At 36.4% G+C, this 19,002-nt stretch overlaps 1 protein-coding gene across 5 annotated transcripts in view; it reads right to left on the reverse strand.

Annotated features, from left to right (window-relative positions):
- Nucleotides 1-19,002, reverse strand: part of CALCR (calcitonin receptor) — a 154,562-nt gene that overhangs the window by 22,960 nt on the left and 112,600 nt on the right. For 4 of the 5 annotated variants that reach the window (XM_011955066.1, XM_011955069.1, XM_011955068.1 and 1 more), the window contains one exon: nt 14,027-14,153. In XM_011955066.1, the coding sequence (XP_011810456.1) occupies nt 14,027-14,153 (127 nt within the window). Of the gene's footprint in view, nt 1-14,026; nt 14,154-15,279; nt 15,330-19,002 lie in introns of all 5 variants that reach the window. The other variant, XM_011955067.1, reaches the window with a different exon arrangement.

Consider the following 19,002-nt stretch of genomic DNA (forward strand, 5'->3'; position numbering starts at 1 on the left):
AAAAATATACAGTTTGTTGAGCAGTATGTAACTTTCAAGTGGAAGGGATCCTTCAGTTTTTTGACTGGGTACACTATTTAATCTATCTTTTCCACAAAATGCCCCAAAGGGCACTTATAATAATTTGATTAAAATGGAATCAGAATTATAGAACAGTTTTTCCTTAGTCTAATGAATCAAGTCAACCTCAAAACTTTATACAAGATAGATGCTCAGCAGTGAATTTATTTCCTATTATATTTTTCAAGGACACTTAAGAAAATTCCTCTGATCTACATAACATAGGAAATCTTGTGTGGCAATATGTTCAAGAACCGTTGATAAGGGGGCAAAGAGTGCTTCCAAATGTAAACTGCTTTGGAATTTTTGTTTTTTAAGAAATGAGCAACCTTATAATAGATAATCAAAGTTTTGAGGTGTTTTTCTGTTGTGGTGGGGGTAGAGGAAGACCTTCAGTATGAGAAATAGAAAGGAGACCAGAGCTGATCTGTGAAAACAACGAAAAGCAATGATCATGGCCTATGTCCTACTTTTAAGCAATTGAAAATCCACCACGAAGTATTCTTGGCACCATTTGCACCACAGGCCTATTACCAGGTATAACAGGGAGCTAAGGAATACTATCTTGCCTTTCAGAATGCCTTCCATCATCTTCAGAATGCCTGAAATGCCATATGGTTTCATTTCTTTAGCTTAAAGCTGTTTTCCTTGCTAAAATGCCAACACCTCAGGAAGGGATTACACACACATTTTACCCTATCACTCTCTGAAATCATACAGTAGGAAAATTGAGGGGTTGGGGGATCATAGAGAATACAGATTTGGAATGTGATTTATCAAATATTTATTGAGCTTGTATTGTATTGCAGGCAGTAGGCTAGAAGATCCAAAGTTGTCAGAGTCCCTACTCCTAAGAAATTTACCATCTTGACAGGTTCACAAAGAGAAGACCCAGGGAAGTGTTGCCAAAAGTAAGCACTCTGAAAACTTTGGCAAGGGCCAAGCCTGTGCATATTTCATTATCAGGGTATACTTAAATCTCATGATACATTTCGTGTGCACAAAAACTCTTAGCTTTCACACACACACACACACACACACACACACACACACACTACTGCAATTTCTCGCTGTCATTGGTAAAATTGGGGTATTAGATTCAACTTCTGTGTTGATTTCATATGGCTAGGTATAATAACACATTAAGGAAAATTTTGTGAGATGTTTTAGTTTTGTTTTGCTGTAAAACACATTTGGCAAAGGATAATTAAAAAGAACAGCCATATGTTTCCTATATTCTGCCAGGATTTGATTAAAATGCACACTTTGGATAAGATCTTTTGGTTTTTCAAAACAGTGGCTAAGTTTGATGCAGTAACTGTGCTTGCATTTTTGTGTCCAATCCTGGGCTAGGGCTACAAAAATAAAGTTCAATGCTTGCAATCAAGGAAGTTACCTTCAGGTGGGGAGACACATACATAAACAAATAAGTGCCACAATGTACAATGATTTCTAGAAAAGGTAATTTTTGTAGCCTACTTTAAGACAGTTAAAAATTCTCTTCTCAGTTAAGTCAGAGGAGAAAAAATGGATCAAACTAGTAGGGCTTGTGTTATTAATATTAAATAATCTACCCAGTTTGTGTGAAAATTTACAAGGAACAGATTAGCAGATTCTGCCAAAGTCACACACATTCTACTCTTCTTCCAACTTTTCTATTTTCTATTTTTGGGGCTGCAATATAGGTTACTTTATAGTAAAAGAGGTGACTGACTATTAATTTACTTTTCAAATTCACATGGACAAAACTGAGGCAAAATGAAGATCCTGAAGAGTATCTTCCCCATTTCTTTAGTTTTTAGAGGGCCAAATAAATATGTCTGGAAACTTACAGCAAACAACTAAAACCACATACCCCACTATAGAAACATATTAATAAATAAAATATTTAAAAATTATTTTGAAATGGTCTAAAGAGTACCAACTCCAAAATACTTTGCACTGAATCAAAGCTGCCAATTTTACTTCTGCCAAGTTTTGTTTCAAAACAGAAATAAACTTTGCTATATGTTCAGCATGATCTCTAATGATTAAAGATAATTATTTACATTTCCCTGAGGCTTCTAAAAACTTTTTCTCATCAGTTCGCTTTAGCACAGAAGGAAGAGTGTGAAGTGATGTTTACTTGAGTAGGTGAAGACGAATCAATAAGTCAATTTCTAAATATTTTACCTGAAGAAATAGACATTTTAAGAGAGATTGAATAGTAAAGATTTATGGTCTATGTTGGTTAAATTGGTCAGGTTAATTTTTTTTATTAAGTTTTATTTAATGTATATCTAGATTACATATTGAGTGAACATGTAATTGCTGTTAAATATGTTTCTACCTGATCCATTTTTATGTCTCTGCGGCCTCTTCCATCTCCACCCTCAGGACTTAAACCCAATAATATTTATATAGAGAGTGAGCAGCAGTTGCTTATTAAATCAAAATGAATATGGCTTTTGGTAGTGTTTATAATGTTGTTCGATTGAAAATATTTTAACTCCTAATTCAATATTATTTTATCAAGTATCCAAACAAGAGCTGCTTATCTATGATCTGACAAATAAATTCCAGGGAACTTTTAACCTAACAGCACATTAATTCTTACAAATGTCTGCAAAGATCAGTACATACCTGCAGGGGTCAGGCTGCTGACATCAATAGAAAACTTAAAATGCTGGGTGAATTCCTGTGGGGACATCTTAAATTTTTGTCAAGTTTTTCTAGGTTTCCAGTGTGGGTTCTTTTTTTTTTTTTTTTTTTTTTTTTGAGACGGAGTCTTGCTCTGTCACCCAGGCTGGAGTGCAGTGGCCGGATCTCAGCTCACCGCAAGCTCCACCTCCCGGGTTCACGCCATTCTCCTGCCTCAGCCTCCCGAGTAGCTGGGACTACAGGCACCCGCCACCTCACCTGGCTAGTTTTTTTTTTTGTATTTTTTAGTAGAGACGGGGTTTCACCGTGTTAGCCAGGATGGTCTCGATCTCCTGACCTCGTGATCCGCCCGTCTCGGCCTCCCAAAGTGCTGGGATTACAGGCTTGAGCCACCGCGCCCGGCCTCCAGTGTGGGTTCTTTAGACGATAGAAGTCCCTAAGGTCTGCTATACCCTGTCATTTATCCCCTGCAGTCTTGGTCGAACAGGTATTTCGCTTTGAAATATGGTCTTCAGACTGGGCATGCATATGTGCCTTTGGGTATACACAAAGACTGTCCAAGGGGCATATGAATATTCAATGGCCGTTTGCACCATTTCGTAGCATTCTTTAAGCTATCCTTTTCCATCTATCCTTTAGCTTTACAACATAAAAGAACACTTTTCATCTGGAACAAAGTTTACTGTGGTTCATTACTCAAGTGTTAAAAAACTTTCAAATGTCAAACAATGGGACAATGGAAAAAGCTCCTTTAAAGAGGTGCCCTAATCCTACCTTGAGTTGTTTTTCTCTGTCAGACCTCTTAAAGTAAATAAATTTGATATGGGGTATTCTAGCTTGTTGGAGTGTTCTATGAAGGGTATGGCTACTAGATCATCCTTTCATTCATACACTAAAAAATACATATTGAACAAGTGTGACATGCTCATGGGCTCCTTCACATTCACATGGTTATGAGGTCAGTAAAAGACCACACATAAATGTATACACAGAATCTGAGGACCGTCTTCTCTGACTCTCTTCTTTTTGAGATTTATTTTCTTCACTTTTGGGGAGCTGTAGTTGGCCTAAATTCTGTCTTCTATTATTCAAGTCAGTAAAATTGAGAGTTTTCTATCAGAGTTTTACCTGTCCTGGAAAGGGATAAAACCATGGGAACTCTACTCACAACTATTTCCATTTTAAAGTCTCATCTTCTTTCTAGCATCTCCCTGTCTTGGTCTCTCTCCAGGATCTTCAGATAATTTCTTTTTATATTTTGTTCAGGGTTTGTAGTTGTTATCTGTGAGAGGTTTTTGCCAGACAGGAGCTACTCAGCCATCACCATTTTATTTTTAATCAATTTTAGATAATGAACCACTGTAATATATACTCTGTAACATCACATGAAAATTATGGTAGTAGGATAATCATATGGGAAATTTTAAATAAAACAATTTTCTTCAAAAAGTAGGTCTTATATGATTCAGATATTACAGGATATGTAGCTCAATAACAGTCCATCTACATTTCAGGAGTAAACTTTTTCCCCCAGTTTATCTATTTAGTTGTAACACTTTTTTTTTTTTTCTGAGACACTTCCTGCCTTGATGATTTGTAGTTTATGTTAATGCCTTTCTGGTCTTGAGATAATGCTCAAATAAAATATTTAACAATATAGTTGCCTGTAAATATTGTAGTTAAATTTTGATAGTATACTTGCTTTCACTTTGTAACAATAGTTCACCTTTTCAAATTATTTACACTGCATGCAAATCATCCAGAACTTTTCAAAGCCCTTGAACTTATTACATGTAAAACCCATAAGCACTTTTTCTCATAAAGAAGACATGCAAAGCTTATTTATCAGCCGAATTCAATTACATGTGACACTGAGAAGGATGCTTGCCATTGAAGTACTATTTATGTATGCAATTGAATGTTTTTTCTACAATGACCATCTTTACATGGGGCTCATTTAAAAGCTTGTCCTTTTCTGCTCCCCTTATCATTTCAATTAAAAGAAAATAAGCTTTGTCTGAATCAAATATACTCAGAGTCCGTTCTCTCCATCCCTCCATCCCAAACTGTGTTTCCTCAGAAGAAGAGCAATTACAGAGCAAACAAACCTAAAAAAAAGATAGAAAGGGTCCCACTTCATGCGGTCATCACGTAAGTTTCGTTATTCACCAGTCTGCCCTTGTCCATGAGAAAGAATTTGAGATTCTGATTCAGAAGCTGTGGTGTGGGGCTTGAGATTCTGCATTATTTATTTATTTATTTAAACATAATAATCTTTTAATTTTATTTTTTAGTTTTTTAAAGTTCTCCTTTCATTATAGATACAGAAGATATATATACACCATGGAATACCATGTAGACATAAGAAAGAATGAGGTAATGTCCTCTGCAGCAACATAAATGCTTCTGGAGGCCATTATCTTAATTAATGCAAGAACAGGAAACCAAGTATCACATGTTCTCTTTTATAAGTGAGAGTTAAACATTGATCACACAAGAACATAAACATGGAAACAACAGAGACTGGGGACTAGTAGAGGCAAGAGGGAGAGAGGAAGATGTGGGCTGGGAAACCAACTATTGGGTACTATGCTCACTACCTGGGTGACAGGACCCGTTCCCCAAACCTCAACTCCATGCAAGATGCCCATGTAAAAGCCTACATGAGATTCTGCATCTCTAACCGCAGCCCAGGTGATGCTCATGCACACCACGTCTTGGAAGAATTTAGGGTTCAGAGAGGGCCTCCTCAGTACTTGTTGCAGTGAATTTACTGCTACTCCTGTTGTAAACTCCTGTTGCAGTAAACTCACAGTGCAATGAGAAACATCCTGACTTTGATTCACATATATTTTAAAACCTCATAAGGAGAATTACAGACCTTTTTGTCAAAATGCCAGTTCAGTTGATAAACTAAGGGACAAAAAGACCCTCATCTCACCTGGAAAACTGTCAACTTGTACTGTCTTTAAAGCCAGCTGAATGAAGTAGAAACCTCATCAGAAAGTCTAGCAGTAAGCAGCTATGTAGGAAAGGGCTGCAATCTTTCCTCAGAGGAATTTAAGGATGTAACATTTTCAATTAAAAGTGAGTCTGTTGTGCAATCTTGAGATGATTCCTGATAAAGTCTCAGAGAAAATGAGTTTGACTTTGTGGAACTGTGTAGTTGTGATTTGGTGTGTTTAGGAAAAGAATTAAAAACAAACACTGGAGAACAAAGTCTCATTTGAGATAAATACAGTGGGAGATGATCCTGAAATTGGCAAAGAAAGCACTTTGGAAGTGTTAGGAAGACAATGCCAGAGGAAACAGAAGGTTAGGCTATACACAATTCTGATTAAAAAACAAAACAACAACAACAACAAAGAAATGTGGTAGGGGAATAAAAGTTAACCACTTACTACTCTCAGGGTTTGTTCTCTATATGGTATAGTAAGAGTCTTATATCACCCTTCACTGGGGATTCTCAAGCCACCATTGATTAGCTGTATATTTTCAGACCACAGCTCTTGAGGTTATTTGTGATTTACAAGCCTCTACATATGTGTATTCTACTTTTATACTTAGTCCCTTTTTAGAATCAAGCAGTGTTTTACAAATGCTCTGAGTTTCACACCTCCTGTGCTATATCACACAGAAATGAATAAGGTGCCACGGTTAGTAATTGACAGGTGATAAAGCCCTAATGATAAAGCTAACAATGATAATACAAATAATGATAGCTGATTTTTGAGAGTTGTGTGCCAGATGATGTTTTGTGGACTTTAGGAATATTGGCTTATTTTTCACAGACAGCTTTATGAGAAAGGTACTATTATGATCTCCATTAGGAAAGTAAGGCACGGTGAGGTTAAGTAATTTACTCAATATTAAAGATTAATCTGTTAAGTAGAAGAGCGAGGATTTAGATCCTGCAGTTCAGCAAGAACAATGATGCAATTTGGACTAATCCAGCTAAGCACAACAAATATCAAATTCGAGTGTCACTTCACAACTTTCCAGCAATGATCCAACATACTCTAACAGAGTGTGCAAAACCTCTAGCATCTCAATTGGAAGCTCTTTGACAATAAAAACAAATATATAACAAATTCTGCACTAAATTCATGACAGCCTTCTCAAAGCAGGGGAAGCTAACTGCAGATTTTGAGATGAAGACTTGCTATGTAAAACATGTCACAAGATACCATTTTTAGTCACTGATTTCATGTGTAGTGGTACCACCAAGATCGGCCAACTGGAGAATGGGTATATGTTTATATCCACTTTAGGAAGAGACTCTCCTTCAAATTTGTATGAGAAACCATCCAATTATAAATAATAACTTTAAAAAGGAATAAAGAAATCCTCTATACTTTTCTGCACCATGTGACCTTGGTTAAAAGATCATTTATTGATTTTGACATGCAAGTAAAGTGAAGTAGCATAAATGGCCAGGGTAGGATACTTCATTCCATTACCACATCTTGGCATTACTCTTTCTGCATTGTCCTTCAAATGCATCATACACTTTCATTCCCAATCTAGTTTTTTTCCATAAGCTACCGAAATAGATCATTTCAATCTGGTTTTATTTACCATTGACCACTCATCTCAAAAACTCTGCTATTGCGATTACCTCTCTCATATTTATATATTCTCCCTTGCACCAGCCTCCCTTGGACTGGGCAAGAGTCCAGTTTCCACCCTGGGTTTTGTCTTCTCTAGTGTCTTGGCTCTGAGCATCCATTCTAAGCTAATCTTCCTGTGCCTACCTAAGAAGAAGCTCTGACATAGCCTGGTGGCTCAATTGTCCTGAAAAAATAAAGGTTAGAAGACATTCACGTTGCTTTCCAGAACTTGGAATTCATTTGACTTTACTTATATAAGAGGCTATAGAAAATACGACTAGATTGTTTCAGTTTCTGAGGTGCAAAGTGCTCAGGTTTCCAGTAAAAACTAATCTCTCTGCATTGTGCCTTTCAGACCCAGATAAAAAAATTAGAGAGAAATTTATTTCTAAAAAAATGACAAATAGCCTGCTAGCTTCCTTTAGATGCAGCAAGAACAATGCTTTTAATTCTGCCTCCTGACTTTCTACATGAAGATCATCGAACAAGCACATAGAACAAAAAAAATAAAATAACATTTCAGATATTATGGAAATGAAATGCTCAAATGACACAAATAACAATGGGCAATTTTCACATCACTCAATAAACTGAGGATGTATTCAGCCCTTCTTTATGCCATGAGTTATTCTGAGTTTAACTTTTTTAAAAAAAAGAACGTGGAAGGAGTAAGATTCTCACCCTTGGCCGTTCAGGAGATAATATAACTTTCCAAAAACTACCCAGGGAAGAAACTTTTAAATGGGAAAAGAACCACAGATCCACAGAGATTCTCCACTGACAGTGAGGACAAGGCATTATGTGTGTGTGTGTGTGTGTGTTTTCCTTACCCTCAACAAAATAATAACAACAACAAAAAACGCATAGAAATAGTGTGACAACATTTGGGATGAGGCAGCCTTCGTCTTCAAAAAATAACTTTTTAATATATTCCCATGGGCATTGGTGAGGAAAATGATTGCTGATTCAGTGACCCTGAATTTGTCCAAAATGAAAACAAGCAAACAACAACAACAACAACAATAAACACATACAAAAAACTCACCCCTCTGTCTGTCTTTAGTTTGCTTAAGAACAAAGTGTCTTTAAAAATTTGTATTTTTTTTTTTTTAAGAAAACATATGCCCGAGTACTGATAGATGACATGCTGATAGATACACTTTTCTTTATTTATGACTGTGGTTGTCGTTCTCATGTTAGTTGCAATTTCAATGAATATTTGTAGATTGACAATGTCCAATAACTTCTCTTTCCCCAATTTTTTTTTTGGCTGGTTTTCTTTCTTCCTTCCTCCCTTCTCCCTTCTCCCTTCTCCCTCTTCCTCCTCCTCCTCTCCTTCTCCTTTTCCTTCTCCTTCTCCTTCTCCTTCTCCTTCTCCTTCTTCTTTTCCTTGTCTCTTCTATTCTTGGCTAGGGAGGACCTTAATCTAATGTATTCTGGAGTGTCAGTTTTTCAAGAAAAAAACAGTATTTAAAATAACTTATTTCAAGTAATTTTAAATATATGATTCTGCACGTGACTTAGTAATGTTCATGACATAATTCTCAGCCTTTGGATACTCTTTTGCCTGTACCTTTGGAAGTGAAGAATTCTATTCCTAGAAAAGATGGGTCTTGAAAATAGCAGTAAAATCTTTTCTAGTTCTTGTTTATCCCCTGTATAATGAAATCTATTACAATGGGGAAAACTGCTTTCATGATACATGAATTTACAGTTTCAACTGTAATCTACTTTAATAATCTTTTGGATGGTAAAAGATACTCAAGAAATTGGACTTCTATGAATGCATTTATGGCAGAACATGCATTTTCAAGGTGAAATACAATACAAATTTCACCATGTGTGTCTCTCTTGGTGGTGGCACATAACCAGTTTTAAGGATGAACAATGTATAAAACATGTCTCCTTGAGAATTATTTCCTTCCCTTTCTTAAACTGACTTTCCCATGCTTAGAGACAGCAACCCTATGTTGCTTGTATAGGGAGGGTTAGATAAGAGATCTAACAGCACTCTCATTGGAAAACAATGACTGTGTTATTTTAACACTGAGAAAGTACTAAAAACAAATAGCCTAATTTATTTCCTCTGGGCGAAGTGTATGCTTCACAATTTACAGACATGAATTAAGTTTTGTCATTGTAGTTATTTTGTTTTAGTCTATGCTATTTATATGTATTTGAGGAGGGACATATGTTTCCAAATTTTCTCTTACGGAAGAAACAGACATTTGAAAATATGCAAGAGGCACAGTGTGTTCTCACATATGATATTGTCCCATTGATCATTATAACTGGCTTGTTTTTGGTGGCTTGTTTTCATTTTGTCTAACTTCAGAGGGAAATGGACTCTTTTAGGCATATGGAGAAAAACGTCCAAAATTTTTGCCTCTTTGTTTTCTGTGGAAAAATTACAGTTTGAAATAGATAAAAATGTGACCAAACCCCATATGTGTGGTTGCAAAACTCACAAAGCTATTTCCAAGTAAGACTTGGCTCATTGCGAGGGATTACATTTTTGGTGGTCAATAAGTACTTGACTGATTGGATAAAATTCTATTTTTAAAACGTTTTATCATTTTTTCTTAGGAAGTTCGTTCTTGCATAGCTAAAAACATCAAGTCTGTTAGGTTAAAAATACACTGATTGGAAGAACCAGGTGCTACTCATGCCATAAAGATAAGCTACTTTCCTTTCTTTCAAACTTACTTTAAGAATGCCTAATGTGTTTGGGTGAATCAATCTCACTCCTCCATACCCAGAAGAAAGTTTCCTGTTAATTTCTCTGGCTTCCTGAAACTCACACTCATATTCTCCTAGGAAATCAGGTGCATAGTGGCAGAGCCAGGTCCCTAGACACCTGCTTATGGGGTTTATTAAAGGTTACTAGACAACAGAGGAGCTGCAGGGCATACGTGGTTTGACTTAGTGGTAGCTGGGGGACAGCCTATGTGCTGTGGCTGGCAGAGCCCCTGGGCAGGTCCACCCCTAAAAGGCCTATGAAAGTGGAAACACCTAGCAATGGCAATGAATGAGACTGCCAAGAGCAATTAATAGAGTAAGAGATTTGTTGGAAAAGTCAAGGACAGAGACCTAGGGAGTTAGTCATAAGGCGAGAGTTGACAGCAACCTTGTGAGCAATCACTTGCAATATTAGGCCCTTGGGGGTTTTGAAAAGCTTTATGCTTCTTTGGGCTCCAGGACAACCACTGGGAAGTGAGTAGAGCAGTTTTTATTATTCTCATTTGATGCATAAAGCTACATGGTTTCTATAATTCAGTAGCAAACTCAGAAAAATCCTGAATTTTGACTATCACAGGAAGATAGGTTGAACAAGATCTCGCAGTGGATAAGAAGTCCCTTTTACATTTATAGGTGGGAGACAGGGAGACATGGGTGTGAGACTCCCAAAAGAAGAGGAGAAAGAGTCTATTCAAGAATTTATGATACTTTGCAATGTGACTGAGCATGCTCTCAGATCAATGTGGTTGATTATTCAAAAACTGAAGCCTCATTTCTTGGCCTACTCCCTACAGAGAGTAACTTTCCTACAGTTTCCACTCTTAATGGGAAATGGAGAGCCACAATGTGACTGTTCTCTGCAGAGAGATTCTTAGTTAATTGCTTCTACCTCTGTTTTCATCTCAGTGGGGGTCAGCTTCCCTAAATAACTCTAGCGGGCATGTCTGGTTACGGGAAGCCATCACTTTGGAATGGCTGAGCCCATTTCATTAAGAAGACATCTTTCTAGGGCAATAAATAAAGACAATCAAGAGCACCAAGTGGTAAAGAAGAGAGAGGTTGGCTCCTGTGTGAGATAGGGCTGGGTTTGAATCCCATCTTTAAGTACTCATGGTTCGGAGGACACTTGCTCTCACCGAGCCTCAGTTTCCCCAGCTTTAAAAATGGGGATAATTCCACCCGTTGCTGGGATATTGCATAGATTAAATCAATTGACATTAAAAAGGAAAATTCATCAAGATAAAGACATTTGGTCACATTATTCTTCAGGTAAGATGGGACTTTGTCTCTGATAACAGATGCCATGGTTTTAAAAGATAGATTATAATGTCTCTCTGCATATATTCATACTGCAAAAATTATTAACACTGTGGAGCCATTAGAAGCCAAATTAAGCTGCTTTCCCATGCCATGCCACTGTTACACAGGATGCATGCTCTGGGCAGATTTCACACATTTTAGTTATTGGGTTGGCAGAATTGTCAAATGCCAGTTTTGAAAGATGAGGCTATCTACAGATGCTTGCATAACACAGTTAAGCAGAGAAACAAAAATGAAAATATCCCTTGGCCCTTCACTGCGAGCTAGATAGCTTCTCTTTGTGCTTCCAGATGCACTTTCTATCCTGCTCCCACTACCCTGGGCCCACAGAAATAAATCTGTACATCTCCAACAGGGCTGCCTTGCCCTCTGGTTTCTGGTTGAGCTCAGCTATGGGGACCCTCAGTAGAGACTGGAAGATGAGAGTGAGTGAACAAGGGATATTTATTTCTCCACTTCCTTTTGTGGGGTTGTCACAGTCTGGCTGTGTCCTAAGACAGAAGTCCTCAGTTTCCGTAGGGCCTCCTTTACCACACCACCTCTCTGTCTTCGGGTTCATACACCTTTCCCTCCACTTGTCCATTCAGACCTGGGGTGGTAATAGTCCCCACTGTCACTAGATTCCAGCGTATTGTCTCCACGTTTGCATTAGGATAAAACATATGGGTTCATCAATTTTGCAGAACAAAAATTATCAAATATTGGTAATTTCATACTCAATCTAATAAACAGTTACATCATTAAACTGTTTTGAATCATTCAATTAAAGTGCAGTCCACTAACAAGTAAGGAAAATACTTGTTGTTAAAATTAAGGAAAGCAGGTTTGCAAAGGAGACAGCAGAGAAGCACTTAGAGATTTTTTGGGATGAAAATATTTACTGAGAGCAAAATAACTATTAAATAATAGAAGCTGTAATTGTAAATTATTTAAACACTGGATTGATAAATAAAAATTTCTGTAAAGTAAACGGTTACTTGGTATCACAGCACCAAAGTGATTTGATTTTTAAAAAATTAATCTGGCATATTTGGAAACCTAATCAAGCAGTTTGGTATAAATGAGCCCTCACTGATTTACAGAGATACATCTGATAATGCAAAGGAAAGAACAAAAACTGAGAGTAAGGAGACCTTAATTTGAGTGCCTGCTCCCTGCTCCAATCAGTTATATGATTTGAGGAAAATTGCTTTGCCTTTTTGTCATCAAGTTTCTGATCTGTAAAATGAGGAGGAGTCAGGGATAAATAACCTCCAAAATCCCTTTTAGTTCTGGTTTTTGTTAGTTTGTAATACCAGGGACTGATATCAATGAAAAAGCAGAGCCTCAAGGTGCTCCTCCTCTGTCCTCCCCTGACAGTTTATTTGCTTCATTCAGTAGTTGGCTGATGATTTCCAAACTTGGCAGCACAGAAGAAATATCCAGGGTATATTCCTCGGCTCCACCTCATACCTACTGACTCTCTAGTATCACGGGGACGGTAGCTATTTCATATTTACGAAATCTCCTCCATTGATTCTGAAGTGCAGCCAGGATTGGAAATCACTGTGAAAAACACTATCTTGGGTATAAAGAGAGAAGACTGATGACAAATACGGGTTATTCTGAACAACTCTCAGGACAATTCTGGTAGAAGAAATCCAGAATGGTTCTGAGTAATGGAGCTAAATGATTTCAGCTCTCCTGTTCTCTGTAGTACTCAAATAGAAAGAGGACAGTCACCATATTTGCTTGTTGCAATTGTGCATGTGGGCATGAGTTTCAGAGATGTTATGTTCTATTGCCCTAACTTTTGGATTTCCTGTGTCATTATAAACCTTTTTCAAAGCATAATGACACAAAACGTGATCGTATTTGTATGGTTCATTAGCATAAGGGAATAGCTACTCATAGTGGAGATGACTGGGCCAAGCCCAGCTTAGCATCAGAATGAAGAGGGGATCAATATCTAGGCATACCTGTAACCACTTGTGGCACACTAGGATCACTAGGAAGCACTGCCTGAGTGTACCTAGTATCATCTATGTTCACAAGATGTGCTCAATACATTTGTCATAGATGTTAATAAATTATTGGTCAGTCTTAGTAATGCATGGTTTGGGTTGGGTACAGTGGCTCATGCCTGTAATCCCAGCACTTTGGGAGGCCAAGGCGGGCAGATCACGAGGTCAGGAGTTCAAGACCAGCCTGGCCAATATGGTGAAACCCCGTCTCTACTAAAAATACAAAAAAATTAGCTGGCATGGTGTCTCATGCCTGTAATCCCAGCTACTCAGGAGGCTGAGGCAGAAGAATTGCTTGAACCCGGGAGGCAGAGTTTGCAGTGAGCCAAGATCCCACCACTACACTCCAGCCTGGATGACAGAGAGAGACTCTGTCTAAAAAAAAAAAAAAAAAAAAAAAAATTTATGGTTTGTTGTATGATTCTTATCTGCTTATGATTCAATTATTTTTAGTTCTTTACTACAGCTTGTAATAATTTCTTCCAGAAACTACATAGAAATGACATGCCTCACAAAATGCAAAACTCGACTGTGGAAGTAAATATGATTACATATGTAAACAGCTGTTTAAGTCCAACATGAACACCATGTTCACTATTTACAGGTACTATATCCTTTAAAATAAAAGTAAAAACAAAACTATGCATTACTTACCGGGTCCCTTCGCACGAGCTCTCCATTGGGTACTACTTCAACCAGGTGGATGATGATAATCATAGAATTCAGAATATAAGTAAGAAACATGTTCTTGTGCAGGGTTACCCTTTGGCAGCCAAGGCTCCTGGAAGAAAAAGTAACATAAAGCATTGACCAGTGCCAACATGTTAGAGTACCTGGAAAAAAACATTTTGGTAATATTTTTCATATTTTCTTTAAAAAAAAGATGAAAGAACATATAGAAAAAAGTAAGGCTGGTCTCCTTTTTCAGATTTATGACTACTTTTCTGCCTGATTTTAAAAAACACGTTTCCAATCATAGCAGCTCATAGTTTTTAGTCCTCAGGGTGACTTCATACAATAACTGAAAGAGTGGGTGATAAAATCTCTTTTAATTATAACAAATGTTGTAAAATTGGTTAGCAGAAGGACTCTTAGATTAGAAACCATTAGGGTTTGCAGTGTGCTTCAAATGAAAAGCCTACTGTTCATTGTTGCAACCAGGAAGAAAATATGTGGCCACGGGTCACAGAGCATGAAGTGAGAACCAAGGTTGCCTGTGACAAGGTACTGAATCTATGTCCTTGAGTCACTGTATACACGTACTTCACATCTCCTGGCATCCTCCTCTTCCATTATTTCTGTTACTATCTTCTTATATCTTATATTCCAACTAGAATCATCACTGTAGTTCCTCTTTTCCAACCCTCCTGATGGTGGAGCTCAGACACAGGCAGAGAATTCTTAATAGGTGCAAATGAAATGTCATTATGAGGCATATTGTGATTTGGATCCAATGAGAGCTGTCTAAGTGCTGCTGTTTCTTGGCAGAGTCATTCCCCACCTTTTGGGTATTAAGCAATTTGTTGGGTTTTTATTTTTTTCTCCTCCAGTTCATCAACTTGTACATATGTGTTGGTGCGAATGTTCACATAAACAAACATTAATTTGAATATCCTATTTTCAGTTTTTGATGTAATAGAGAGAGCCTACATCATGACTATAACAGAATTGCAGTGATTATTCTAGACAAATGAAAATCTTACATTTATCATATTTGATAAGGCAAAAAATATTAGCATAACGTCATTTGCCATGTGAAAGCTTAAAACATGCAGTTAATGATGCCAATGACTCATAACACTAACTATTCCTAAAAATATCTTCATGGAATAAAGTTAGAAATGAAGAATTTTGAAAAGGAAATTCTGAGGAAAAATGAAATACAAAAATGGTCTGGGTTTACTTATAATGCCTTCCTATATTTCCAATTCAAAGGAAAAATATTGTCAATTATCCGTAGCAAAAAGCAAATTTAAGTAATAAAAGCAGCTGTTAGAGCATATTTTAACTATGATAGCTACAGTTTTCAACTTTTTGGGGAGGATAAACAATAACTTATTAATAAATAATATTTTTAAGAATTTAACTTGTTGAACAGGGATAGGATGTAGAATTTACATCCATGAGGCAGGCTCTGATAAAGACAGGATTTAGAAAAGAGCTTTCTCTTACACACACGCTTCTATGGACTACTCTATTCAGCAGTGCAGAAGTCTGTTAAATAAATCAAACCCAACTGGTTTTATGAAGCACTAAAGGTAGGTTACAAATTTAAATTTAAACAAAAATATTACTTATGTGAAACCTCATGCTCGTTTATACTGCATAAACTTCCATCTTGTGACTGCTGCAATCAGCACAGTCGAATCTGTGACCTGCCATCTTTCATAGTCACAAGAGCAATTTATAATTCTCACTGGTGGTTAATTATGGAATTCATTGTTTAATTCAGCCTGGCTTAGGCCAATGATAATTGACACTATCTAGACCTAAGGAGTATGAATGAATGTATCATACAGTGATGGTATTCTTACGCCTGGTTTTCTTTTGACTAGGGAGAGCTCAATAATCTTCTGTTGTACATTAGCTTAAATGACTTCATTAACTTCATTCTCCTGTATAAACCCAAGCCACCCGGAATAAAATATACTTCCTCCACCTCCAGCTTACTCTCTTGTGTGCCTGCTTTACTTTTCTTCTTAACACTTATCACCTCCTGACACAGTATATGTTTATTTATTGCCTGTTATTCTCTCCTTTCCTCCCACTAAAATGAAAGTGCTAAAGGAATTTATTTTATACACCTAGAACACTGTCTGACACATCATTGGGCTTAATCCTCATTTTTTTAAAATTTAAAAATATATTTAAGAAATATGTTCTGTTTTGAGCTGTGACCACTAAGCAATTTGCTACTACACCAATGAATTGCATTAAATGCTAGATGATTTCCTACTTTATACTTCATACCATACTGAACATTTGCCAGATTCTTCAGTTTCATATTAACTAGCTAATATGGAACATTATCCTGTTGTTCAACACTAGTTAAAAATAAATATATCATACAGCATATATACATACAAACAGTATATTGTATATAGATACATACAGTATATATAAAGAGTACTGTATCTCTCTATATAAAAGCATACATTTTTTTCGCTGGAAACACAGAGAAAATGATAGTTTATATCTAGATAAACTGCTAGTCTCCAAAGGAGAAGTATGACTAATACGTGAGTTTCTGTTTTTTGAAAGTTTTAATATAATTTTTGCTCATTGAGTTTTAAAATTTTTATGATACTAACTTGACAACATTTACAGTCATCTTTTTGAAGTGAGTCGAAGGTACTGCAAATTTTTCAAAATTCATTCAATAATCCAAAATATATGATTGTCTACTCATTATGATCCAGACCTGGTAGATATCAGGAATATAATGGAGGACAAACAGGCACTCTTGTCTTTAGGGCCCTTATATACTATGCCATTTTTTATTTACTTTTATTGTGATAATTGTTCTGAAGAAGAGGTGTGGGATGCTAGAGAGAATTAATTGAACTTAACATTAAAAATCCTCAGTACAAATATGTCACTTAAATGAACATGAGAGAAGCTGACAACATTTTTTTGTCAGATCTGAGATGTCTTAGGTAGAAATAGCACCAATTTGACACTTACTATATTCTATTCCCTTGATTAAAAAAATCCAGACATGTAGATGGACAGAACATTGCTTATTATTTGAGTGACGGGAAACCATAAGTACCACAAATTCTCCAGTAGTAGGAGGTTGAGACAACATAATTTACTTCTACAACATAATCTACCAATCAAGGTGTCATTCAAATGTGAGGAAGAGATAATGATTTACTTGAGTATGAATCTCAAGATGTCACATTTGAAGGCTAAAGCAAAAAGTCATTTTCATGGTTATAGTTTATCTGGTGTAAATCTTTCACATTTGTTTCAAGCTATTAGTACCCTATGTGTGTGTGAGTGTGTACTTTTTGGGAGCTTGTAGTTGTATGAGATGGCATTTGATATTGGTCTTGAGTTTTGTCGATTGTGTAAATCAGTTTGCTATCACAGGGTGAGGAACAGCAGTATTTTCTCTTATATATCTCATATATAAGACCATGTGATTATAGTCACATTCAAAGCAAACGAAGAAAGTAGCAAAAAGAAAACAAGTAAAAGTTGTGAAGTTCCTGGTGCATGGGAAAATATGAATTAGGGATAATTTCTGTAATTGGTACAAGCCCAAGTCATATCTTCTAGTGTAACTTTTCATTTTCATTTACCTAAAGATCATATGTTATTCATGATAACATGAGAACTGAAAAGAAAAGAGAAAATGAAGTGAAGTGGATTGCATTAAAACTCCTGGGAAAATTCAAATGCAATATATTATATATCTTCACTATTTGACAAGAGACTTGATGCCTTTTGATTTAGCATGAAATCCTTATCGTTAATAAATTCTCTTTCAATCAAAATTCTTGCTTTTCCTATTACCACTATTCTATGGGTAAAGAATATGCCATGGTATGATCAACAGTTATCTTTGGTGTCTGTCCTGCCAGTGGTGGGTTGGAAGAAAGGAGGCCATTTTTGATACCATTGATTTCATGGTTTCCTTGGAGCAACAGGAAGGCAGCCAGAGATGTATAATGGTGAATACTACACAAGATAAAGATTCATATACCCACCCAATATGTAGAGGTGACATAGAAAAAAGAGAATAGTAAGTAGTAGAGGAATCAGTCTTCCCTCAGTATGTCCCACTGGAAGCCATGTTTGTTGACCTCCCTGATTACCTATATATGCTTTTGGTCAATGTGGCCAATGTAATGTAATATAGACAATAAAATGAAGAGACTGCCTGTTTTCCAACCTATATTTCTATCAACTTTCAGGCAAGAATAATATTTAAAATACCAATCAGAAAGACATGGATAACAATCAGTCAAAATAAATGCTAATGAATGGTCTGTTATGCTTTTCATGAGGTAATACAATGAGAGGCTTACATATTTAGGATTATTCCACAGAAAAGCAAATTGATAAATTGTAATTGAAATTTATGGATAAGTGAATTTATTGGAAATTTGCTGAAAATGGTCAAGAACCAGTCTCAAATAAATGTCCATTTATGTGTCTTTCCCAAACCAGTCTTCCCTAAGGGCATCGTCATTTTAGCTCTCTTGTTGACACTATTGGAATCTAGCAGTAAGAGATCTTGCTGAACTAATTTGATGTTTATATTTAATCCCTTTCCATATTATCATTCCAATTTTTTCTGTGAAGATTTTAAACTAAATACCATCCTAATAATGCTGTCTTCTATCTTTAACTGGTGTACCAGAAATGACCTGCATATCATCTTGAATATTATTTAAACTTTTGAACAGTTAAGATTTTTAATGCTGACTTTTCTATGAATTAAACCTGAGAAACCATTTTTTCTACATTTTCTCTTTCTCTAGGGAGAAGGTATAGAAGATCAATTTTCTTCTATTAAAATGAAGACTTCGAATAGGAACAGCTGCAGTCTCCAACTCCCAGCGCGAAGGACACAGAAGACCGGTGATTTCTGCATTTTGAACTGAGGTACTGGGGTCATC

This window comes from Colobus angolensis, unplaced genomic scaffold, assembly GCF_000951035.1.
Source record: "Colobus angolensis palliatus isolate OR3802 unplaced genomic scaffold, Cang.pa_1.0 Scaffold394, whole genome shotgun sequence".
In the NCBI taxonomy this organism is placed as follows: domain Eukaryota; kingdom Metazoa; phylum Chordata; class Mammalia; order Primates; family Cercopithecidae; genus Colobus; species Colobus angolensis.